General features: G+C 38.2%; 1 protein-coding gene across 1 annotated transcript in view; it reads left to right on the forward strand.

The window, feature by feature from the left end:
• Nucleotides 1-25,744, forward strand: part of usp34 (ubiquitin specific peptidase 34) — a 181,136-nt gene that overhangs the window by 108,084 nt on the left and 47,308 nt on the right. Inside the window, 20 exon segments of the mRNA XM_033025144.1 lie at nt 327-382; nt 467-587; nt 1,419-1,602; nt 5,781-5,944; nt 12,577-12,642; nt 12,733-12,879; nt 12,963-13,019; nt 13,113-13,190; nt 13,707-13,801; nt 14,782-14,954; nt 15,817-15,967; nt 16,339-16,417; nt 17,604-17,657; nt 20,630-20,725; nt 22,310-22,374; nt 22,470-22,545; nt 23,134-23,181; nt 23,960-24,025; nt 25,295-25,375; nt 25,579-25,664. Of these exon segments, the coding sequence (XP_032881035.1) occupies nt 327-382; nt 467-587; nt 1,419-1,602; nt 5,781-5,944; nt 12,577-12,642; nt 12,733-12,879; nt 12,963-13,019; nt 13,113-13,190; nt 13,707-13,801; nt 14,782-14,954; nt 15,817-15,967; nt 16,339-16,417; nt 17,604-17,657; nt 20,630-20,725; nt 22,310-22,374; nt 22,470-22,545; nt 23,134-23,181; nt 23,960-24,025; nt 25,295-25,375; nt 25,579-25,664 (1,943 nt within the window).

Consider the following 25,744-nt stretch of genomic DNA (forward strand, 5'->3'; position numbering starts at 1 on the left):
CCAAACTTCTTCTTGTATAAGTACATTTTGATCTTACTCGTGGTCATACACATGCATGATCGAAAGCTGTGACCTCACCCCCATGCTTCTTCAAACTAAACTAACCACTAGCGAGTCTGCGCGAGAATCCCAGCCGCAAACACGCCTCAGACTACGTATCAATCCCACCCACATAATTACAGGCAGATAAAATTTAAAGGTAACTGGTTATAGTTATAACATACTGAGTTAAGCTAAATGGCTACTACACTATGGACCTACTTGTTTAGCTTAATTGAACTTTCCAAAATGCTTTGAACATGTATAATGAGACATCTTTTCTGTAGACTACACTGCTGGATTTGGATGCCTTAGCAAGACATCTCGCCGATTGCATTCGCAGGTATGTTGTTTTAATTTTTGACGTTTTTCTTGTATTGTTATGTCAGTGTGTTATGTATTAATTTATTTTTGCTTTCATCTGTAGCAGGGAAATTCTGGATCAGCAGGACAGTAACACCGAAGATGATGGGCTTACAGGATTACTGCGTCTTTGCACCGTAGTCATAAAGCACAAGTCTCCATTTAAATTCTCTCGGGAAGGACAGGTAGTCAACTTGTATTTACGAATGTTTAGGCATTGAGAGAGAATAAATGCTTTGTGCATCTGAAATACAGACAGAAAATGTTGGAAATGTCTAGCTGGTCAGACAACATGTATGAAGTGAGAAACAGAGTTAACACTTCAGGTTGCTGTCTATTTACATATTCTAATATCTGCACTGCTTTTATAAAATGAAAAATGGAATTAAAGTACAGTCACGCAACGCAAGTGTAAAAATTAGAAATTCAAAAGGGTTTAAACAAATGGATTCATTTGAAGTGTTTGTTGCTTTTAACTTTCCACACTCCTTTTAAACTTACAATGACTCCAAGTCTACGCTCTCTTTATAAATTTACCATGGCCTCATCTCTGCACCTTATGAATTCGGAACTTTAAAATGTTATACTACTATGTAACTTCCTTAAAAAAAAGTTAATTCACTATTTGTATTATTAGGAATAATATCTGATTATCTTGGTATTACCATATTTAAATGTGCCCATGGTATTGCTGTTAATCTACTAATTTAATAGGTAAATAACAAAATCTGTGGTAAAATGTAAAATGTTAATACCCTTTCTATGTATTCAAGTCCATACAAATGTTAATTTGATGTTGTATCCAAGATTCTTGCTTGAAGGTGGATCAAATACAAAGCAGAAATCATGGCAGAGAAATTGTTTATCTTCTAGTGTTATGCTATTAGTTAACTGATCTTGCTAATTTAATTTTAATAATATGCAACATGCATTTATTAAGGGTATTTAGTAATTTCAGATATTAGTGCACTTTAAGTAGAGTATGCAAAGCAATACATCATGTCCTTTTATTACAGGAATTCTTAAGAGATGTGTTCAATCTCTTGTTTTTACTGCCAAGCTTGAAGGACAGGCAGCAACCAAAATGCAAGTCCCATTCTTCTCGAGCAGCAGCCTACGATTTGCTTGTGGAGATGGTGAAGGGCTCAGCAGAAAACTACAGATTGCTCCACAATTGGGTTATGGCACAGCACATGCAATGTAAGAAATAAATTATAATACTACATGAAACATTTGGTCAACTTAAAGAAATGAGGAAAATATTAAAGTAAATGAGCCAGATAATGACATTTGGCAACTGCTTCAATAAAGACAACATGGGTACTGAGTTTGTAGGACACATCTGTAAATATAAACAGTAAGTTGAAACAAACGCACAGCACCAGAGAAGAGGAAAAATCTTGAATTAAAGGAACGCTCATGCTTGACGCAAATGCAGTTAAATGTGAATTTCCAAAATGTATTTACTAAAATTCTACATAAACGGTCAGAGGTTATGATCCGAACTATAAGAAATAATAAAGGTGTTTCCAATTGATAATAGGCGAGACAACAACAGTTTTTTGTAAGGTTGCATTGATGTGGAGGGATGTACTGAATTATATTTCGCCATTCATTTTTTGTTGGGCCAACTTCCATTTCTAACTTGTGTCAAATTGTATTCAGAAACTCAAGAAAATGTATCAGATTTCCATGTGATACCAGACCAGAAAGGACAGTTGAACAAAATCAGCACGAGCAATTGATTTTGACCTTGCTGCTTGAAGCACTTCACAAATGACATAAAATGGAAAATATACATTCACCATATGTTACAGAAATACTTCAATAAAGAGGGAAGAGGTCTAAAATCTGGTCAAATCAGCCAAGTCAATTAGGTATTGAAAAAATGGAACTGGAAAACAACTACTGCATGGTGATTAAGTTGTATGGTGCTCTGATCAGAGCTTCAGTATTTCTTCCACCTGTGGTCACCAGAAAACATCAGATAATCAATTACTAGACCCATTGCATGGAGGAGCCATGAGGATTGTCCTCTCTATCATATGTCTGAAGCATAAGGAAAGGCTGGTGAAATTTCAGTCATTTCACGTTGGAAAGGAAGCCTCCATGAACTATTTGTTTTTGAGCTATACAAAGTAACATCATTTAAACTCAAACCTGGAATCCTACTGAAATTTAGATCATAAGAGTTGGATAGAACCTGTTAAAGATCATTATAGGGCTGATATGAGAAGTTTATTTTGGCAGTGATGAACAGAAGAAATTAACTTTCAGATAGAATAGTGGACATCGAAATCCTATGTATCGAATAAAGGGATGCAGCAGTGTAATTCATGTCGCTCTGACATATTGAAGACAATCCCTGAATTATTTAAGTCAGATTTTTCGCGAGCCGGAATTGCCTTACACCTTTGTAGAAAGAAAGAACTGCAGATGCTGGTTAATATACAAAACAAATGAATCAATCAGAAGAAGGGTGCTGACCCAAAATGTCACCTATCCATGTTCTCCATGCCTGACTCACTGAGCTACTCCAGCACTTTGCCGTTACTGTGTCGTCACACCTTAAAACGAGGTGCTAATGCACTAGTGAGCCCTTCTTCATCAGCTGCCGCATCATCTGGTTGACATGGCTTTTGTTGCGGCTCATGTTGTAGTTCCTGGCCGACAGCGATTTCTCCAGGCTGCAAGAACACACAAGGTCACCGTGGGGCTCCTTCATCAGCTGCCGCTTCTTCCTGTTGGCTATCACTCTGCTGCTCCTCCCTCCAGCACTGTAGCCTCCTCCTCCTTCCCCAGAGGTGCCAACATCTTCCACCTTGGAACATGTCGGCACCAACTCTAGAGGCCACGGTGGAGGGGGGAGTGGTAGAATGGACAAATCGACAGCCGACGAGAAGAAGCAGCCGCTGGTGACTGAGCACATCCTGAAGGTGGCAGCGGCCTGAAGAAGACGCTGTCGGCCAGGAGCTACAATGTGAGCTGCATCAAATAGACATTGACAGCTGGTGAAGAAGGGCTCGGTAGTGTATCTTGTTGAAGATATTGGCGATTCAGCCGGGAGTAGCTCTCCACCACCTCCCTCATTCGCGCTCGCCTTCCCAACGTCTCACCGAGCCTGAGCGAAGCTTTTATATATTTGAAGAAAAAAAAGCCCTCACCATCCTCCCGTTGCAATAACACAGGTCACTCAGGAAACGGGACCATCTATTGTGAATTTTGTACGTAAGTTTGCATAAGTCACCTGTTATGTAAGCCGGGGAGTGCCTGCGTCCCTGTGTTGCTGGCTAGCAGCCTTCATATATCTACTAATCTGCTGTTTTGGGACGTACAGAGGCAGAAAGAGGAATATTGAACGGCCTTTGTGTGCTTCGTCTTCTACACTTCACATTATCACTAATTTTAATGACATCATTATTGCCAATTCTGTGTTTAGATGTGCCTTAATCTCTACCATGACACCTCTAATTAGTATCTCTGCTTCTCCTTCATATTTAAAGCCCTATCCCTGAACAAGGTTCAAGTCATCTGTCAAAATGTGTTTTATAGCACTTCTGTCAGGAATATTGTGCTATGTTAGAAGTGCAATATAAATGTTGTTTTAGTTTAGAGTTACAGGTTACCGACAATCAAACATTCACTCACTCACAGTAATTCTATGGTATACCATTTTTGTACCCACTCCCTAAATTTTGGGTCAATTGTACAGGGAACAATGAACTTACAAACCAGCATGTGAAGTGGGGAGGAAACCCGCGCGGCAACGGGGAGAACATGCAAACTGCACACAGATGTACCTAAGGCTAGGATTGAACCCTGATCTCTGGTGCTGAGGCAGCAGCTCTACCAGCTGCACCACTGTGCCACCCTCATTGTTAGTTGTTCTGGAGTATCTTCAACATCCTCTTCTTAGATAATTAGTACTGTCCTTGTGTGGCTACAATTACACAATTTCTAATATAACTATCATATCTGGCAGTACTTCCCTTCCCGCCTCTCTTATTGCTTTTAGAGAGACTGAGTTTATGTGTGTATATATTTATATTATGGTATATGGACACACTGATCTGTTTTGTAGTAAATGCCTACTATGTTCTGTGTGCTAAGCAAAGTAAGAATTTCATTGTCCTATCAGGGACACATGACAATAAACTAACTTGAACTTGACTGAGTATGACTGTTGAACACACTCTTTGTTACATAATTGTCCTTTTGATTATATGGGTTAGAGTTAGTTTCTACATAAATGCTGACTGGCCCTGCAACACTTCTGACACAAGCACTCATCAGTTGTATTGGGACATTTAAGAATGAACTGCAGATGCTGGAAAAATCGAAGGTAGAAAAATGCTGCATCTATGGAACGAAGGAATAGGTGATGTTTCAGGTCGAGACCCTTCTTCAGACATTAAGTATTGGGACATTAAGTATTGGGACATTAAGTTGTGGGTGCTTCATAACATGTGCCACCAGTTGCAAACTCAATCCATTGCAACCGCACACTGAACTACATAGCATAAAACCATGACATCCTGCTCATCATTCCAGAGTTGAGTTTTAAATACCATGTCTGATGCATTACCGAGACTGATTGAATATTTCTATTTACCTCAGCTCTTTTGCCATCAAACCTGTATCCATGCACTTGTGAAATGATTTTTTTTTGTAATTACTCGACCTCGTTATAAACTCCAGAATCAAGTATGGTTCATTATTTCATGTAAGTGGGAACAGAACAATGAAATTCTTACTTCCTGTAGCTTCACAGACATATTAAGGGGTTATGGGGTTGCGAGGGAAAGATAGATCAACCATGATTGAACAGCGGAGTAAACTTGATGAGCCGAATGACCTAATTCTGCTCCTAGAACTTATGAACTGTTATCTAATTGTGGCACAAATGTAAACCCTATTGTAAAGAGGTGGAACATTCACTGGTCATCTGGGGTTCACAGCATGATGTGCATTGCATTCTACACCAAATGTTCTTGTTTGTGGTGGTTTATATCTGTGTCCCTCCTCGGGTATAAGTCTGAGCCTTTTGGTATGTCTCAGTTCTAGAGCATGTGTTAAATTCTGGTGAGATTAATGTTTTTTCTGTTGGGGAAATCTTTCTTTGAAAATATTTGGTCCTTGTCATGTCCCACCCAGCTCTTCATTTTCGAAACATTGCTCTTAGTTACAAATGCAATCAGAAAGTAACAGCTTCAAAAACTAAACATTGCCTGAAAAAATGTTTCAGAATTAAAGAAATATGCAAGAAATCAAGTTATTATTTTTATGATGCATTTTTTGCAAGCTTGCACAAGTTGAAGTAATGATCTTTTGTACAGTAGGTCAAGTAGTTTGATTTAAATTTACTTTTTCCTAAACAGCATCTCATGCACCATACAAATGGGATTACTGGCCTCATGATGACGTGCGAGCTGAGTGCAGATTTGTGGGTTTGACGAATCTTGGAGCAACCTGTTACTTGGCTTCTACCATTCAACAGCTCTATATGATACCGGAGGCAAGACAGGCCATTTTTACAGCTAAAGTAAGTCCCATTGAAATGTTGAATATGATTGATGTATATAGCAAATCAAGCATGTTGATAAATTAAGTTAAAAATTAATCAAGAGGTTATTTTTAAAAAATCATGAAAAGTGGATATGCAATTTTATGTAATCCTACGTAAAGCATTGAATGCTTAATCTTTTAAGTTTTTTTTAATAGGTAAGTTTGCACTGTAATATAAATAATTTTGTGGGTATGATCCAATGGGAAATATTTTCAAGTCTTATCATTGGAATTATGTATATTTCATGTTTTATTGTGATCTCTCATTTTAAGCAGAGGTAGTGAATCATCTTGGGCATTAGTTGTGGTTGTTTGGGCAACTCCAGAAAAGTTTCTTGAAGACTGACCTTTACATCCCATGCCCAAGGATGTTCTCTTGAGAACTCTTGTTTCAGCGCACATCAAAGTTAATAATCAAAAATAAATCATTCATTCAATTTTTGTATCTGATCACTCCTTAAACTGTGTGTAAAATTACTAATTTCCTATAACCTGTTTGTTCCTTTTGAACTACAGAGATCGTCTTATTCACTCTTACTGCAAACTCTTATATAATTTATTATTCTTTGAAGACCTGGAATTTGTGACATATATAACACTTTTTTGACCACTAAAAATGTTTTTAAAATCCAAGAATGCTATCACCTAAAGCATTTAGAAGCCTTCAACATTTTCAGTAATTCCTCAATTTCAAACAAACCACAGGGGATCAGTGCAGCAGAATAACACCATTGTGAAGTTCAAAGGTTCAAAGGTTATTTATTGGTCACATACACCTAGGTGTAGTGAAATGCTTCTTGCCAATAACATTGTAGGACACACGAATTGCTGTAATATCTCAATGTCAAGCATCATGTCTGGAGATCATAGAGAGGTGCGATTTTGGGTTGAGAGCATTGTCCAGACTGATTGTAGTCGGCGGGAGAAAGCTAGAAGAGAGGTGGGGGCATGACAAAGTCTGGCAAGTGACTGGTGGATTGAGGTGAGGGTTTTTTTTTTTGATAGGTAGATAGTTTGACAAAGGCCAGAGATGAGAAGACCACAAGTAGTAGAATAAAAGAGGTGCGAATTGTGAAGCAAGAGGAAGAAATATAGGTGGAATTGGAGAAATGGGAGCAAATTCAGGTGGGTCATAGGGAAGAGAGTGGGAAAGGTGGTGGTTGTTTGTAGGTTAGTCACCTAAAATTGGAGAATTCATTGTTCATACCATTAAATTGTAAGCTACCCAAGCGGAATGTGAGGTGCTGTTCCTCCAGTTTGTGTGTGGTCTCACTCTAGCAAGGAGGAGGCCCAGAACAGAAAGGTCTAAGGGAACAAGGGAAGAAGAGTTAAAATGATTAGCATTCGGGAGATCCAGAGGGCCTTGGGTGACCGAACACAAGTATTCAGCGAAACGGTCGGTGAGTCTACACTTGGTTTTGCTGATGTAAAGGAGGTCACACAACGATCGCCAAATGCAGTAGGTGAGGCTGGAGGAGGTGCATGTGAACCCCTGCCTCACCTGGAAGGACTGCTGGGGTTACTGAATGGATGGGAGGGAGGAGGTGTAGAGACAGGTGTTACATCTCCTGCAAAATTGTCATTTGAGTTATTAATTAGTGCTTGCTTACAGTAGTTTTACAATGCTCAACTCTAATTACGCAATCTCGGTGAATTAACATGAAAACTAAAATGGAATCAGGTCCATGGATGTTTGACAAAAATTAGTTCTCAGCACTGGTAAATCTCATTATTAGCTTAACGTATTGATTCCTTGATCTGTAAACTGAAGTGTGATTATAGGTAATATGCAGTGTGTGTTTTTGTTTCTATTCAGTTTCAATTTAGTTTATTGTCCCGTGTACTGAGGTACAGTGAAAAGCTTTTGTTGCATGCTTGTATGAGCCATTTATGTTTCGGCTAGCTACTGTTGGCATATTAATATGGGTATAGTGGACAGAGAGCGCCAGACCAGGCACAGGGATGGAGAGCATACAGTTTTCACCAGACCGGGAAGAACAGCTAGCTACAACTTGTATGCAGAATAAGGAAAGCCTGGTACGTTTTGTCTCTTTGTTTGTTCAATAAAGAACCAATAACGACTGGAAAATCTGTTCTATTTGGTCTGCATAAGATCACTCCTACTTACCTGTGTAATAATGGCAAAGGAATGTTGGACACTGGAAGAGTCGGAAAGTTGCCATTACAATGCTATCTGGTCAGTGGAAAGACTATACATGATTACAATCGAGCCATTTGCAGTGTTTCGATACATGATAAGGGAATAACGTTTAGTGCAAGGCAAAGCCAGCCGATCAAGGATAGTCCAAAGGTCACCAAAGAGGTAGATAGTAGTTCAGCACTGTTCTCTGGTTGTGGTAGATTCATTTGCCTGATAACAACTGAGAAGAAACTGCCCTTGACACTGGAGGTGTGCGTTTTCACACATTTTGTCAGAGGGGAGAAGAGGGAGTGGCCAGGGTGCAACATCCTTGATTATGCTGCTGGCCTTGCCGAGCATCATTTTTTTTAATGCCAAATAAACCTTGCTTTGCATGAATCCAAATCTAGTAAGGTTGTATTAATTTATACATTGCTCCGGATGGACTGTGCTGAAATAATCTCCAGTTCCTGGCTGGAAGATATTCAAGTAATGGAGCCATTGTAGAAATGAGACACAAAATTGATTCCTCGTGTAAAAGATCCAAGGTCATGAAGAAATATGTGAGATCGCATTTCAACCAAGGAAGAGAATCTGAGCAATGTTAACCACAACATCTGTAAAGGAAAATGGAAACCAGCCTAGGATGAGATTTTGAGAGAGGTGACCAAATGGTTTGTCAAATAATTTATTTTTTAAAAAGAGATCGATATTGATAGTTGGGATGGAGTTCTATTACATTTAGCCACTATTGGAAGGATTGCAGAGGATGGAAATTGATAAAGAGACCAGTCAGAAACTGTCCTGATGTATGGGGTTAGACTGGCAAAGGTATTGTTTTTATTATTGTTATGTGTACCAGGATACAGTGGACAAAACTTTGCGTGCTATCCGGGCAGGTCAAATTACACATGATTACAACAGGTAACAGTGCAAAAGAGAAAAGAAGTGCAGAATTTAACATATACATTTAAAAAGAGCTCCGGATCCACAATGGGATAGATTGAAAGATCTTGAAAACATCCTTAGCATCAGTGCGGTCCGTTCAAGTGTCTGATAACAAGGGGAAAAGCTATACTTGAAACTGGTGATACGTGCTTTAAAGCTTTTGTGTCACCTGCCTGACAGAGAATGACTAGGGTATGAGTGGTGCCTGATTATGTTGGCTACTTTCCCAAGGCAGTGTGAAGTGTAGATGGAGGAAAAGCTGGTTTGCGTAATGGACTGGGTGGTGTGGGTCTCTGATGTGTTGTGTCAGGGATGTCACTGGGTTCAGCAATGACTACACCGACTCTCGCAGTAGGATGAACACATGTGATATGTTTTATTTATAATGATAAGTCCACGTCCACATGAGGGAGGTGTTACTTATTGTCAGGGCCCATGTAAAGTGACGCTGGCGATCTCAGGTTTCCCGGCAGCTCAGTCCTGGTCTTGGAAGTGTGGCGATCTCAGGCTTATCCTGGTGGCTCAGTCTTTGCGTCTGTGTGTGGGTGCAGTCCGTGTTGTCCCTGGGCAGGAAGAAACACTGGTGTCTGAGGCTTGCCCCGACAACTCAGTCTGAGCCTCAGTAGAGGCTCTGGCTGTCTCGGGCCTCTTCTTGGTAGCCCAGACTTAACCACATGATGGCAGTGGTGGTCTCAGGTTTGTCCCAGTGGCCCAGTCTTCCTCGAACTTCCGACAGAGCAACAGAGCTGGCAGGAAGGCACCCCACTTTCACTCCGGTCCTCTCTCTTTTTATCATGCATCCTCGCTTACCTTCTCCACTCTGGCTGGAATAGATGGGTTTTATAAGGAGTAGGTTCAGGAGGGCCAATCTGATGTCAGCTAAGTGGATCCAGCTGTGACCAACGATGCTGAGGATTAGCCTCTCCTGGCCAGTGATAGGTCAGTACCCGTGATGGACTGGGCAGTGTTCATCACTTTTGCAATCCTCTTCGTTCCTGGACGTTCAAGCTGCCGAACCAGGCCGTAACACTAATCTAACAAAGTATAGACATTGATGGGCGTTCTTTATGATTGCATTAATGTGCTGATTAAACAGATCTTCAGAGATATGCATGTCCACCACTGTCCCTTCGATGAATACAGGTTCATGGATCCTCAACCTTCCTCTTCCAAAGTCAACATTCAGTTCCTTAGTTTTACTGACGTTGAGAGCAAGGTTGTTATTCTGGCACCATTCGGTCAGTTGATTGATCTCCCTCCTGTACTAACTCATCGTCATCTCTGATTCATCCATCAAAGTTGGTGTCGTCGGCGAACTTGAAGAGGAAGTACTGTGTCCAACGATACAGTCATGGGTATAGATGAGGGGGCTGAGCATGCAACCTTGACCTGTTCCTGTGCTGATGGTTATCGAGGAGGAAGTGTTGCTGCCAATTTATTTAGATTGTGGTCTGTTGCTGAGGAAGCCGAGGTTGTAGACCCAGTTCCGTGAGCTTGGTAACCAGTTTGGAGAGGGTAATTGTGTTGAATGTCGAGCTGTAGTCAATGAACAACAGCCTGTCGTATGTGTTTTTATTGTTCAAGTGGTCCAAAATAACTGATCAAAGTTACTTAAAGATTTAAGCTGTTGAGCAAGAGAAGCAGAAGCATAGTAAATTAGTGTATCTCTACAATTTAATACATCAATGTGTTTGATGCCCAGAGAAGTAGTAGAATTTGGTGTTCAAAACTGAGAACTGCTTAATTGCAGCAAGAAGTAGAACTAAGGCACAACACACAAGTCTTGTGTTACAAAATCATCCATCCACATCTGACATAATTTTGTCTAATTTGGAGAAATCCAGGATTTGCGAAGTCAATTTAAGCAGAGGTGTGGGCAGTGGGCTCTGCGCAGATGGCTTTAATCTGGTAGTCGGCACATAGGCGAGGCTGAAATACAGCCAGCGTCAGCCAGTGGCGTTCAACTGTGGAAGAAAGGGGGCAAACGGAAGTTGCTGATGTAGGAAGTTCACAAGGAGCTCCTCTGTCCCAACATCATCTTGAATCGCAAGTAAAACAAATAACGTTAATTTACAGTGATTTTAGTACTGAAGTATCACACACACAGGAAAGAGGGAATATCTATCAATACTGATCTACAGCCAGCATGCTTCTCTCATTCAGCACCTTTTTGCTAATTCATTGCATTTAAAAAATATTTTACAGTTTATTGTTCCCACCATTCTAAATTAATTCTGGTTTTCCTCTTTATTCTCTTCTTTTAACTTTTCCACTTCCCTTCCCTGCTGCTATTTCCTTTGCTTATCCCCTGTTCTGCCTCACTGCTCTTTCATAATTTTTTGCCTATCTTCCTCTTACATGCACCATTCACCATTCACCTCGCTGGCCTAACCTGAACTGTACAAATTTTCCATTTGCAGCCAGATTCTTAATTTTCTTTCGACGCTTTTTATTCTTACTGTCTTTATGACCTTGGGCACTCGGTGTCTCAATTTATAAACGGAATTGATGAATAATGAAGATGCCTGTCAAAGACTAATATCCCAAGCTAATATATTTTCAATGGAAAAATAAATGACAAACTTTGAAATTATACTAATGCTGCTGATTAACAAAGAACTGGATGAATCTAAGAAGAAATAAAACTTCATTTCATGAAGAGGTCTACTGCAATCTCAGGATGTATCAAAATTATTCACTGTTAATGAAGAGTTGGAGTTTAATCACAACTTTATATATAATAAAGACATGCTTCAGAGCATAGGTTCTCAATATTTGGATGCATAACAATAAAATTGCTAAAATAACCCCATCTACACCTATCCCCAGACTGAATCACTGATCTAATACTCTACCGCTTTAATGACCCTCGGACTATCCTTGATCGGACTTTGCTGGCTTTACCTTGCACTAAACGTTATTCCCTTATCATGTATCTATCTATACATTGTAAATGGATCGATTGTAATCATGTATTGTCTTTCTGCTGACTGGTTAGCACGCAACAAAAGCTTCTCACTGCCTAATAAATGAAACTGTGACAATAAACTAAACTAAACTGAAACTGAATTCTCATGTCGATCTTGTCTTCTCTTGTCCGATATATCCTCCAAATGAACAGTTGTATTTAAGTCAAATCAGCACTTGGCATCCTCTGTGTTAGTGAGGTAGATGTGGATTTAAAATTTCAAGATCCACTTGAAGGAAGGCAAAAGAATAGAGCAGAAAGAACATCATAACTGATTGTAATGTAACAGGCGAGTCAGAGGATGAACCAATCACAATTCAGTTAAGTTATGGGCAAGCTGCAATATAAAACAATGTGCCCAATTATTTATTCATGTGGTCTTTGATATTGCCTTTATTTGGACTTAAAGTGGACTGCTGTATGGAGATTCAAAGAAGTAATTAAAATTAAGTTCAATTTTAATCTGTACATGTGAACTAGATATATTCCTTTTCAGATACAAAGTCATATTGGTATTATGTATTTTAACTTTATTGATGTTTTTCTTTCTTAGTATTTGGAAGATATCAAGCACAAAACAACCCTTCTTGAATTGCAAAAAATGTTCACATATCTCATGGTGAGTGGCTAATTGGAATAAGAATCCCTACTGAGAGCAGTATTTTGAATGTTATAATTAGTTAATTTCATTTGAAATGTCACCACGTAGGAAAGTGAACGTAAAGCATATAATCCAAGACCATTCTGCAAAACCTACACCATGGACAAACAGCCTTTGAACACCGGAGAACAGAAAGATATGACTGAATTTTTCACTGATCTGATAACAAAAATCGAAGAGATGTCACCTGATCTAGTAAGCTTATGTGATTCTTTGTATTTGTTTAATATTGGAAAAGAAAGATCATATTTTTCTAAAAGTGTTTTTTTTTCAAATAGAAAAACACAGTGAAGAGCTTATTTGGTGGGGTTATAACAAATAATGTTGTATCACTGGTAAGTGTTTGATTTTAATTTTTGAGTATCTTTTATAATGAAAATAAATATTGTCTGTGAAAAACACTAAACTTAACATTTTTTTAAACTCAGGATTGTGAACATGTTAGCCAGACAGCTGAGGAATTCTACACAGTCAGATGCCAAGTAGCTGATATGAAAAACATTTATGTGAGTTATGTTTAATATCATAAACTAAAATAGGATCGTTTATTATCGAAGATTGATTAAAAACAAAACTAAATTGAGAAGTTTTAACTTGATAATTGCAAGAAAATACAACATACACATTATCTTCCCACATGCTTGGTTTAATATTTCAAATGATGGTGTTTGCGATGAGGATGAGAAAAATAAAACTTAAAATAAAGTTATTAATTTATTTGCCATTGTTACTGATAAGGATAATTAATGTATCTTTTAAAAGGTCATTAGTGATGACCCTTAAACTGATCTGCATTTCAAAAGCTTTCACTGTCTTTGAAATAGTGTATTACTGCATAATCAGTGTTTGGTTTTCTCATAACTGAATTTATGTTCGTCATTTTTTTATAGTTATATTAAAATTGCAATGTGTGCACTATTGCCATTCAACATTTCATAATATTTTGAAATAAGTGTAGCATGTTAATCTTGGTATAATTGCAGATTGCAATGCTCATTTTAGATGTGTTTTGATCTTTCTAGGAGTCGCTAGATGAGGTTACTATAAAAGATACTCTGGAAGGTGATAACATGTACACTTGCTCTCAGTGTGGAAAGAAAGTACGGGCTGAGAAGAGGTTAGGTTTTATTCCATATAAATCTGGATGTTTTCACTTGATTGTTAATCAATGCAGCCTTCATTTTAGCACATATTTGGATAATTGAGCATGTTGGAAGCTGTAAGACATTCAGCTGCATGACCACAAATAGAAATCTATGTAAGTTTTATTAGTGTGTGATGGAATAGGTTCAAAGGTACTTCTGTGCACGATCTTCCTTGCTCACCACCACTACCATCACAGTAGTAGAACCTTTATGATATCACCGTAGAAAGCATTTTATTGGAATGCATTTTGTTGGGATCCATAGTTTGGGAACAGCTCCATCCAAAACCACAAGAAATTGCAGCTAATTGTGGACGCAGCCCAGACTATCACACAAATCAACCTCCCTTCCATTGACTCCATTTACATACAACTCGCTTGGCAAGACCACCAGCATAATGAAGGATGAGTTGCACTGGCCACTCCCTCATCTCCTGTCGGGCAAAGGGTATAGAAGTGTGAAAAACCGCAAATTCCAGATTTAGGGAAAGTTTCTTGCCAGCTGTTATCAGGCAACTGAACCATCCTACCAACAACTAGAGTGCAGTCCTGAACTACTATCCATGTCATCGGAGACTCTCGGACTATCTTTGATCAGACTTTACTGGCTTTACCTTGCACTAAATATTATTCACTTTATTCCCTTTACAATATATTTGTACACTGTGGGTAGCTCAATTGTAATTATGTATTGTCTTTCCGCTGTTGGGGTAGCACGCAACAAAAGCTTTTCACTGTACCTCGGTACACGTGATGATAAACTAAACTCAAACTCATGGAAAATCAATCAGAAGAAAAGGTGTTCTTGCAAGAGGGATAATCTTGTGTTTAAAGCAAATGATATACCTAAATAAATAACCTGGACTTCATGTTGCCAAATTCAGTTCTACTGTACCCTTGCAATGACCAAGCGTGTAACATTTTCCTTGTTTTTTAAATTTTGTCTTTCACAGAGCTTGTTTTAAGAAATTACCGCGGATCTTGAGTTTTAATACCATGCGATACACTTTTAATATGGTTACAATGATGAAAGAAAAAGTCAACACTCATTTCTCGTTTCCCCTCCGTCTTGACATGACTCCATACACTGAAGATTATCTTATGGGCAAAAATGACCGTATAGATGGTACTGCACAATGTTACCTTGTTTAATTGTAGATCTTTATAGCTGATAAAAAATATTTATAATAATTCCTTGGTTTTGCTTTAAAATATACAGTTCTTTACTTTTGCATGTTTTTTAAAAAATGATGTTAGTACCATTAGTATATTAGTAAATTTCATGATTTAGTTCTCTTATAATATCATATATTCTGAAATGAAGCCCCGGATAGAGCCTCATGCAAGATTATAGTAGGTTTGTGGTTACACATTCTCGTAGCGCTGAAGAGATCAATGATTGTGTCTTTAAAGGAGAAGGAACACTGTGCTATACATGCGTACATGATTCTTTCTCCAACTCTTTCTCCCTCCCCCCCACCCCCCACCATTATATTTATTTCATGCTGTTTAAATATGAGAAGCAACATTACATTCCAGATAGCAAATACTTTTTGTAACATTTGGAATCGTGATCTTTAATATCTCTTCCTTCTATGTGTTGTGATGGAATAGGTTATGAGCTTCTTGCTATTACACAGATTTCCATTAATTTGACCATCTTCCATTTCCACCTGGACATTCCCAAGTGTAAAGAAGTAAATGCTGACTATCTTAAATAAAAATATTAATTCTGTCCGGCAGCATCTTTGGTTGGGGAGGGAAAAAGATACGGAGATAATGTATCTAGATGCCGACTTTATCAGAATATAAAAGATTACATACCTGAGCTGTTTTCTCCACCTGGATTTCCCTGAGTTATTTTTTGTATTTTGTTTCAGCACTTTTGTATGATTTAGTAACAGGGTAGACTTTCTAATTAGCCATTACCAGCTGGCAAATCTGTGGTGAGCTGAGCATAATGATTATGGTATTAATTATGTTTTTAGGTTTGAAAGAGGATGGAAAGGTTAAACAAAGTGAAAGCTTTGAGTATGATTTGATAGGAGTAACTGTACACACCGGGACGGCAGATGGAGGTCATTATTACAGTTTCATCAGAGAGATTGTTAATCTTCATGCTTACAAAAACAACAAATGGTAAGTTGATCTTTGTAGTTCCAATTTTAAGGTTAGTTGTGCAAACTATTATGAGTGCAGCAAACTGAAAATACTGCCATAACTTACTCAGTAAAGTAAACAGATAGAACATAGAACAGTACAGCACAGGAATGGGCCCTTCGGCCCACAATGTTTATGCCGAACATACTGCTTAGTTAAACTGATCTCATTTGCCTGTACATCTATCCCCTGGAAAAAAAAAGATGGATAAAGAAAATTCACCAAAATATTTTTGTTCATATGAACTAAATATTGCTTTAGTGCAAAAGTGTGCCAAACTAACTCGAAGTGGCAAAAGCCTATTCATTTTTGTTTCTCAGTTGTGGTAATTAAATATTTTTTCTTGTTAGGTATTTATTTAATGATGCTGAGGTAAAACCATTTGATTCTGCTCAACTCGCCTCTGAATGCTTTGGTGGAGAAATGACAGTAAGTTGCATCTTTAAAAACATGATACACCTTTAATGTCTGTAAAGAAATAAAAAATGTAGGGTTGCACTCTTTATAACATTTTTCACGTTGGTCTTCATTTATTTTGTCTTGTCAATTCTGCAATTCAGGCTAGTAGAATTTAATGACTACAAATGTTCTGTTGCAGGTAAATTCTTTTCTGGGATCAACAAGTTGGTTACGTGGATACTAATGGCATAATGTACATGATTCAATTCACAAAGGCCACATAGATGGCATCAATTACCTATAATTTTTATTACCTTGATTTTCAACATACTTTCAGAAAGAAGAACACACATGCACTTCAAACTTATCTATTATTTTATTTTTATACCCTTTTATTTTTTACCCTCTCCATGTCCACAAGAGCTAAACAAATCTCTTTGGACTAATTCTGCATCAAGGACCTTGGTCTGTTAGCCGAGGGATTGTGACCTACCCAGATGCTCTTCTGGACACCTTATAAATGATAGGTGTCACAACCCCACTAGCCTTACAGACTGCAAGTTTCAAGTTGCCACCCATCTTCAGGTCTTCAAAAAAGACCACTCCAGTCCAACTGTTCACTTCTTAACTTGAATACTGGCAACAACCCACTAAATTGCATCTGGATGTGTTCTTGTGCCCCCATATGCTCCCTTGAACATTATGATGAGAACTGTTCACTTGTTCTGGCCTAACGTTCTTCCATTTGTATTCTTTCTTCACTATACTGACACAAAATGGGAAAATAGATCACGGGCAAAATAGTAAGGGACTGGGGCTACTCTGTTAACTGGCATAAACTCAACAGGTCAAAAAAGGTTGATAGAATAATGCTACATTTAGCAACAATGGGGAGGTATGAAGAGGGTTAGTGGTCATGCTTCTGTTGATTTCTACTGGGAATTGCCTGAATGAGAGCCAGGTTAGCATCAGTTGTTGTTCCCTGCACCATCAAATAAGTGCAGGAAGATTCCTGTAATTATCTCTCGATACCTGATAGAAATAAGGAAAAGAATGGTGAAAATTTATACAGTGCCAAGTGTTTTGTGTTGACATGTTACTTTGAGATTTTCCTGCAATTTATTCTATCGAACAAATGTTAACAAATTGGGTAGCTCAATTTGCAATTTTCATAATATTGAATACTGAAAAGGTTTACTGTTTTTATTTAATTTAGACCAAAACCTATGATTCGGTCACAGACAAGTTCATGGATTTTTCCTTTGAAAAGGTAAATAAATCATATAGGGAATAACCAGTTGTGCATTAAATATATTTTTAATTACTTTTTGGGGGCAATCAAATTATCTGTTGATTGTATGTTTTTCGCAATGCTTTTTTCTTAACTTTTGACATCTTAGAGTCAAAAGTAGGGGCGAGAGTTGTGGTTACACAGAGCTGCCAAATAGTACGGATTTTCTGTATTTTGTACGGAAATGCGATTGGAATACTGTTGTACGATTTTGTGTTGTTAAATATGGATTTTAAATACGGAGTTGAGTTCAGTTTGAAGAAGGGTCTCGACCAGAAACGTCACCCATTCCTTCTCTCCAGAGTCGCTGCCTGTACTGCTTCAGGTTTAAACAGAGCGCTGTCAGTTTAATGTGTGGGAATTTAAACGAAGTGCTGTGGGTTCTAAATATAGCGCTACCGGCTGGAGCGCTATGGGCTTTAAACATAGCGCTATGGGCTTTACACAGCGCTATGGGTCACAGACTGTTCAGGAAAATTCTCGTATAATGAGAATTTGGAATTCTCTTTCTCAGTGGAAGTTGAGCCTTTGATTCTTTTTTCAGGCAGTGGATAAGCCTAGTGGTGAAAGGTTACCAGTGGGATTGCAGTTACATTGGGATTGGCCTTGATTTTACAGAACGGCGGGTGGGGTCAAGGGGAAGGAAGAGAGAGAGGGAGGGAGAGATGCTTCCAAAATGGCTTCTACATCACCATTTGGTGCTAAAAGCAGGAAGCAGCCGTTCAAACAGCAGTATACAAAGAGATGGCAATGAATGCACTGTCAAGTAAGCTATGTAGAAGACATGTCAATTGGTTGCAAAGTTATGCATTCTTGTACTCTTACATGGGTATGACTGCACACAAAAAAAAAATTAGCAAAATGGCACTGCGTAAAAAAACTGATTTCCTCAGCAAAATACTGATTTTCAGGTACTAGAATACTGAAATGCTCTGACAAAACTTGGCAGCTCTGGTGACAGGTAGGTGAAAGGAAGAAAATTGGAAATGAGGAAACAAATAGGATATAATATGGATGTGTTTGAGACAAAACAAAGGATGCAAAATTATTTATTTGAAAAAATCTTTGTAAAATATGTTCAGAAGGTCATTTGCAACATCTAATTTTACTGGAAGAAAGGAGGACAATATTAGTCTGAATTTTATGGTTGTAATGATACTGTAAACATGTGTGTGGGGTCAATTTAGCACAAAACCAATAATAACTTCTGGATTTGCGTAGCTCTGAAATCCTGGTTGACATTGATTTAGCCATCCACAAACTAATATTTTAAATCTATCTCTAGTGGATTAAGAGACTCCAGTAGAATTGATGTCAGTACAAGTAATTTGCAAATTATCTTCACAAAATCCAGTGCTAATATTCCAATTTATTACATTTGAATTCACCCAAGTGGATGATGAGGTATTGGAGGCACATTTAGCTTCACTTTTTAACTCTCATTTACTATCTCTCAGTATGGCATCATTATGTTTCAAATTCAACATTTGGAAAGGTAAGTCAAATTAGCATGCAGGGAGAAAAAAAAGCTATGTCCCGGATATTGCTGTTTGCTGGTGGTTTCATATTGGTGGGAAGTTTCAGGGCTCCTACATTAACCCTGATGTTCTGAGCTTGCTGGCCATGCTCTCCTCTGGTGACTTCCTGATCTAGCACCACTGGTTGAAACTCCAATGTGTTCAACAGTAGGGCAGGAAAACCTGTTCTTGGAAATTGTGCCAGGTTAAGCAATTCATTTTCTTGGGTGGTGTTGGCAAGAAAAAAGAAAACAATGACTGGATAATCTATACATTCCATTAGTTTAATTATGGGCAGTATTGGGGTGTTTATTCAATGAAATGAAAGAATTGTAACAAGTGTATGTAGAGGGATATGAGTTAAGTAGCTGTAAAAAATGGAAGTTTCTTCTTCTTGCGTATGGCGTGCACAGCCTAAAGTTGTAGATCAAGGGTAGACATCCAGGCCAGGACAGTTACTGGGTGAATGGCTTTGATGCCACCAGGGAAAAGTCTCAGTGAGCAGTCATTCACGATGTGTGCGATGGTCTGGTCTGGATGTCCGCAGTCGCAAGCAGGGCTGTCTGTCATCCCCCTCTTATGCAGGTGATGGGCTGTTCTTACAACGGACGTTTCTGACATATGGAGACACCAACTTACAGACAGTTCTCAAGGACAGAACCTTTGCATAACCTGGGGACTGCCTTTTATTTTATTTTCTAAAAAGTTTATTTCCAGAAAATGTTTCTGGATGCTTTTCCTGTGCATCAATGTTGGGATGGGGCACTGTAGTTTTGTAAAGATTTTCTGTGTTTTTGTTGGGTGGGCGTAGTTTCAGCCCTCATGCCTCAACTGATTGTGGTGCTTGAGACCCTGCTACCACTTGACTCAGTGGCCTTTTTCCACTCCCAGCCTCCTAAATCTGGAAAAGATAAGTTTGGGGGAAATTCAAAACAAGGGCAGTGTTTAAAGGCCACTCACTACACACAATAATCACAATCTACAGATCTAATTTTGGGGAAGTTCCTCCCAAAGCCACATCAGTGATGATATGAGATCTGCTGATCACATGCATGCACACCTCTTGTTCACATACCCGTGTCCATAATGTCTCCATTCTCAACTTGGAAGGGTAAGAAATCTGCAAAAGATAAATCCTTATTTTTCTCCATAGAAATTGTTTAGTGACGAGCAATAGGGTGCATGAAAATATCTCGGAAGATATTTTAAATTATTAATGGTGTGTTGATGACAAGTTCATGTGGCATTCAGGATTTTTTTTAATATCTTCCACATCACGTGTTCATCTGAAACCTTTTCTTGGAAGATTAGGTAGCTCATTCCAGTAATTTCCTTGACATTTACACACCATGCCCAATATATCGCCATTTAATCCATCAGTTAGAGAAGAAATATCTGAAGGTATTAGCTGCTGAAACAATATCTTGGTCTTAGACACACAGTGCATATATGCTGTTCTACAAACGAGTGGAGACAGAAGAAGAAAATGGGAAGGAATACAGCTTTGATGTTTCACCAGAACTTTTGGAGGTAATGTAATCTTTTTGTGACCTATTGAGCCTACATATTAAAAAATAATAACAATGTTCAAGGGAAAATAAACGATATTTTATCATTCTTAAATTGGTTGGAGATATATGCAGAGGTAATCATAAAATACAGAAAAGTTCAGGTCGGAAACAGGCCCTTTGGCCAACCATGTCTGTAGTGTCCATGATGCCCTATTGCATATGGTCCATATCCTTCTTTTCCCTCTCTGTTCCGGTGTCCGTCTAAATGTCTTTAAAAGCTGCTACCATATCTGCTTCTACTTGGTCCAGCACCTTGCAGGCACCTACCGTTCTCTGTGTAAAATAAAAATTTGCCTTGCTTATCTCCTTGAATTTATTTCCCTCTCACCTTAAACCTATGGCCTCTAGTATTTGACATTTCCACCTTGGAAAAAAGACTGACTATTTATTCTAAGTCTGAGTACATATTGGAACTGACAAGATTTAAGAGCCTTGTCAACCATACTGGAGGAATAGCCATGGTTGACAAGAAGCGTGGAAACACTGTGGTCAGTTTCAACACTGTATGACTCAATGGTAAAAGGGACGAGGGAGGAAGCTCTGAGTAGAACAGAAACGATGGCCATTCCACCAGTTCCCAAAGAGAAAGAAATAACTTGGACCCTTGCAGGTTCTGGGAACTACACAGCTAATTTAGAAGGCGTAAATATGGTCAAAGGATAAGGTGTTCAATGCAAGAATCAGTGTAGCCGAGCATAGAAGTGTGGTAAAGGAGATGGGCAATATGGGGATTGAGGGAAGGGCACTGCTTGGATCTTGTTCAGGAAAGATTTGCAGGGTTTTCCTGCTGTGAGGTATTAGAGGGATTGGATGTACGACTGGTCTTCCTTTTTGTTTGGGACCAGGAAGCTAAAAGCTATCACTAGTGATTGAGGGCATCAGATGTAAGGACAAAGGGGCTGGATAAGAGATGAACCAATTCAGTCATGTTTTGAAGATTTTACTTCTGAAGATCATCATTGAAACAATGACTCTACCAGTACAGTCCTGCTTGTGGATCCTCAGCAGAAAGTAGAAGTTGGCTCTGAGTGATATGGAGCCTGAGGATGGGAAAGGATAAGGACGATCGCTCAAGCTAAGATCACTGAATGTCTGAGAAATGGTGGCTAGTTATTAAGTGATGTTGTTGTCATAATAGAAGTATGAAGAAGGGCTTGCATTCAAGCCAGGATAAAAGTCAATGTGCCATACAGCAACTTCACATCATCAAGTTTGATAATATTGGGGTTCGATATAGTGAGTGGAGCACTGTAGATTCAGGTGGTTTGGCTGCAGCTTAGGGTGAGCAAGGTTAATGGAAATATCATGGCAGCAGTTTGTGAAGAATGGATCTAGAGAAAGGCAGGCTGAACAGAGGAGAGAGGTTTCACAATCTAGTGTGATTAAAGAAGGGATATGCTACTGAAGAATTTATTTTTTTTAAAGAGAAAACATTTAAGAAGAGGGCAAAGCAAACCTCAAAATCTCAATGTTTATGCAAAATAAAACTTCAAGCATCCATCTTCCAAGAGTGTTTTTGGTGATCATATCTTTTTTAATCTAGTGGATCTGGCATGACAACATGCAGTTTCTCCAGGACAAGAATATCTTTGAACATACTTACTTTGGGTGAGTGTTTTGCAACATTAGATCACGTCTAGACCATTACAGAATCATGTTGGCATTATAATGCAAATTGCTTAATAAAAATTCTACAATTTCAGATTCATGTGGCAGTTGTGCAGCAGCATCCCAAGCACGTTACCTGATCCAAAGGCTGTATCCCTTATGACTGCGAAGGTGAGACCTGGTTATTTGCATGGAAGTGTCATGGGTGTAAGGGAAAAGGGACCAGCTAAGAAGTGAAACAATTGAGTCAACTGTTGAGGAGATAGTGTCTGAGTGTTGCCATTGAAATGATGAATCTGCCTGGACAGTCCTGCTTGTGGATCCTCAGCAAGAAGGAGAAGCAATGTGGTTTAGCGACTCAGTGTGGGTGGGTGCTCTGAATCATTCATGGGCATTGATATACATCTAGCACCTTAGGAAATCGCTCACGGTGCTAAGGTCAATGGGAAACAGTGGCTAGGTCGACAGTGATGTGGTTACTGTCTTAATAGAGGTACGAAGAAGTGTCAAGAGAGTTGCATTAGGCCAGAGTAAAGATCACTGTTTCATACAGCAACTACACTGTTCTCATCAGCAGTTTCAGGACATTTAAAAAATATTTTAGACTATATTTTTGTATTCTCATACATAGTCTGAAGAAGGGAAACATCTATGTTCTTTGGAAATGCTCCCTGATCTGCTGAGTTGCTCCAGCACTTTGTTTATTTTTGTAAGTTCCTTGTTTCTACATTGTTGAAATGTATTTGTTTTTGATCATAGCTAAGTACCTCTTTCGTCCTGGAAACCTTTATCCACTCCAAAGAAAAGGTAAGTGCACATTTTTTAAATATATCAGTATAAAACACACACACATAGTATAGTACATAAACACGGTGCAGGTATTTACTGAATTTAATTTCATTTTTAATACAGTATTTATGGAATATTATATTTCTTTATACAATTTAGTGAAATTGCTCTACAATAAAAAATATAGCTCCAGTTCTCCATTAGCCTGAAAAAAAATATTGTTCAGAGCCAAGGTCAACATCTATGTTTCCAATATTTTTAGATTAGGTAGAAGACCAGTATTAGTGAACACATGGAGTGAAGAAAGTTAACTATCTTTCTTGGGCATTGCTGTTAGATATGAATGTATTTGGGATGTTTGCTAAAACTTTGTGGAGTCCAGATGCACATTTGGGTCCACCTCTCTGTGGGATCACATTGCATTGCAATTTACTGGAATCAACAGAATAGTGTAGTGCAGGCATTTGACGTATTTACTGTAATCTAGTTGCTGATCATGTATAAAGTGGGAAGGTATCTCCTAAAGATGTGAATTATTGATGCATGCCTTGATATGAGAGGAAATAATATTTTTCTATGTGGTTTCTGTGAATTCTCAATATCCTGCATCAAATCGACACACTTAACATGGCTGTTTGGGGATTGATTGACCAAAGCATTTTTGCAGTGAAGGGGAAATGTATTAGCAAATGTATACATTGACTGCGTAACTCTTTCTTTATTTATTGGCCAGCTTGTCGATTTTAGCTCTCAGATGTATGCATATTCAAGTTGAACATATTTGTTTATTTAATAGCCCACTATGTTGCAATGGATTGAACTTTTGACAAAACAGTTTAACAACAGCCAGGCAGCCTGTGAGGTGAGAAACCTACTTTCTCAACAACTTTCTTCCAATTGGTACTGTATGGCTTAATGTTTTAAACAATATCGTGGCACTACTAGTGCTAATAAAAATGGCTTTGCTTAAATTGCCACAGTTAAGATGATAATGCTCATTGGGTAACTTAAAATAGTCAAATTAACTCAATTTATGAGAGACATACAAGTACAATATTAATTTATTTATTGTTCAACAAGTTACATAAAATTGACATTTCAAGAATTTTATTACAGTTAAGTAGTGCCTATTTGTTAAAATTCAGATTATGTGAAAAATATTTTGCAGGAAGAGACCTAGCATCCATAATTAACCTTTTTGTGGACAGAAAGTTTCCATCCTTTCACAAACTGTCCATCTATTTTCTTGAACTCTCCCAGTCTCTGCAACTTTACATGCTTGTTTTTTAATTTGTCTGGTTCTGATGAAGGATCTTTGAGCTGTGATGTCAACTCCATTTATCTCTACATTGATGCTATTTGATCAGCTTCAGATTTCCAGTACTTTCCATTTTTGTTATGAAACATGGTAATGGGAAGAAAGTGGCTCGTTAACAGTCATAGGCTGAGAACTAGTATGGAAATGGTGCTGTGAGGGACATACAGTGCATTCAGAAATTATTCAGACCACTTCACTTTTTCCACATTTTGTTATGTTACAGCCTTATTCTAAAATGGATTGAATTCTTTTTTTTATCATTAATCTACACACAATACCCCAGAATGAAGAAGTGAAAACAGGTGTTTAGAAATTTTTGCAAAGTAATTAAAAAGAAATAACTGAAATGTCACATTTACATTAGTATTCAGACCCTTTGCTATGACACTCAAAATTGAGCTTTGGTGCATCCTGTTTCCATTAATTATCCTTGAGATGTTTCTCCAACTTGATTGGAGTCCACAAGTGGTAAATTAAATTGATTTTACATGATTTAGAAAGGCACACACCTGTCTATGTAAGGTCCCGCAGTTGACAGTGCACGTCAGAGCAAACACCAAACCATGAAGACAAAGGAATTGTCCGTAGACCTCCAAGACAGGATTGTGTCGAGACACAGATCTGGGGAAGGGTATAAAACTATTTCTGCAGCATTGCAGGCCCTGAACTTCGATCTGGTTATTTGGTCGTGTGGTTATGTCCGTTTCATTGTTAATGGGATAGTGAGAATTGTTTAAATGAAACTTTCAAAAGTAATGGAAACTTTATTTTTGTGTAATTTCAAAATTATATCTTGGTATTTTATCTGTGTAGTGGTTTTTGGATCGAATGGCTGATGATGATTGGTGGCCAATGCAAATTCTTATCAAGTGTCCAAATCAGATTGTGAGACAGGTATGAAGTGTTTAATATCAGTTGTAGTACATCTAACGAATAGATCATTTTTACGATACAGTTTCCTCATGTTGTACTGATTTATGAATTAGTATTAAGTTCAAGCTTGCTCTGAATAGAAACTATCAGGAATTAAATTGTTTCACTCAATAAAATATGATTATTAAAACCTTTCCCTTCAAACCTTACTTTGGGCTCTGCAGATGTTCCAGCGTCTATGCATTCACGTGATTCAGCGACTCCGACCAGTACATGCACATCTCTACTTACAGCCAGGAATGGAAGATGGGTAATGACAATCACTTCTCTATATCTGAATATATTTAGTAAAGGCTGCATTTTAGAATCCTTTATCAATTATTGAATGTA

This window comes from Amblyraja radiata, chromosome 8, assembly GCF_010909765.2.
Source record: "Amblyraja radiata isolate CabotCenter1 chromosome 8, sAmbRad1.1.pri, whole genome shotgun sequence".
Lineage (NCBI taxonomy): Eukaryota > Metazoa > Chordata > Chondrichthyes > Rajiformes > Rajidae > Amblyraja > Amblyraja radiata.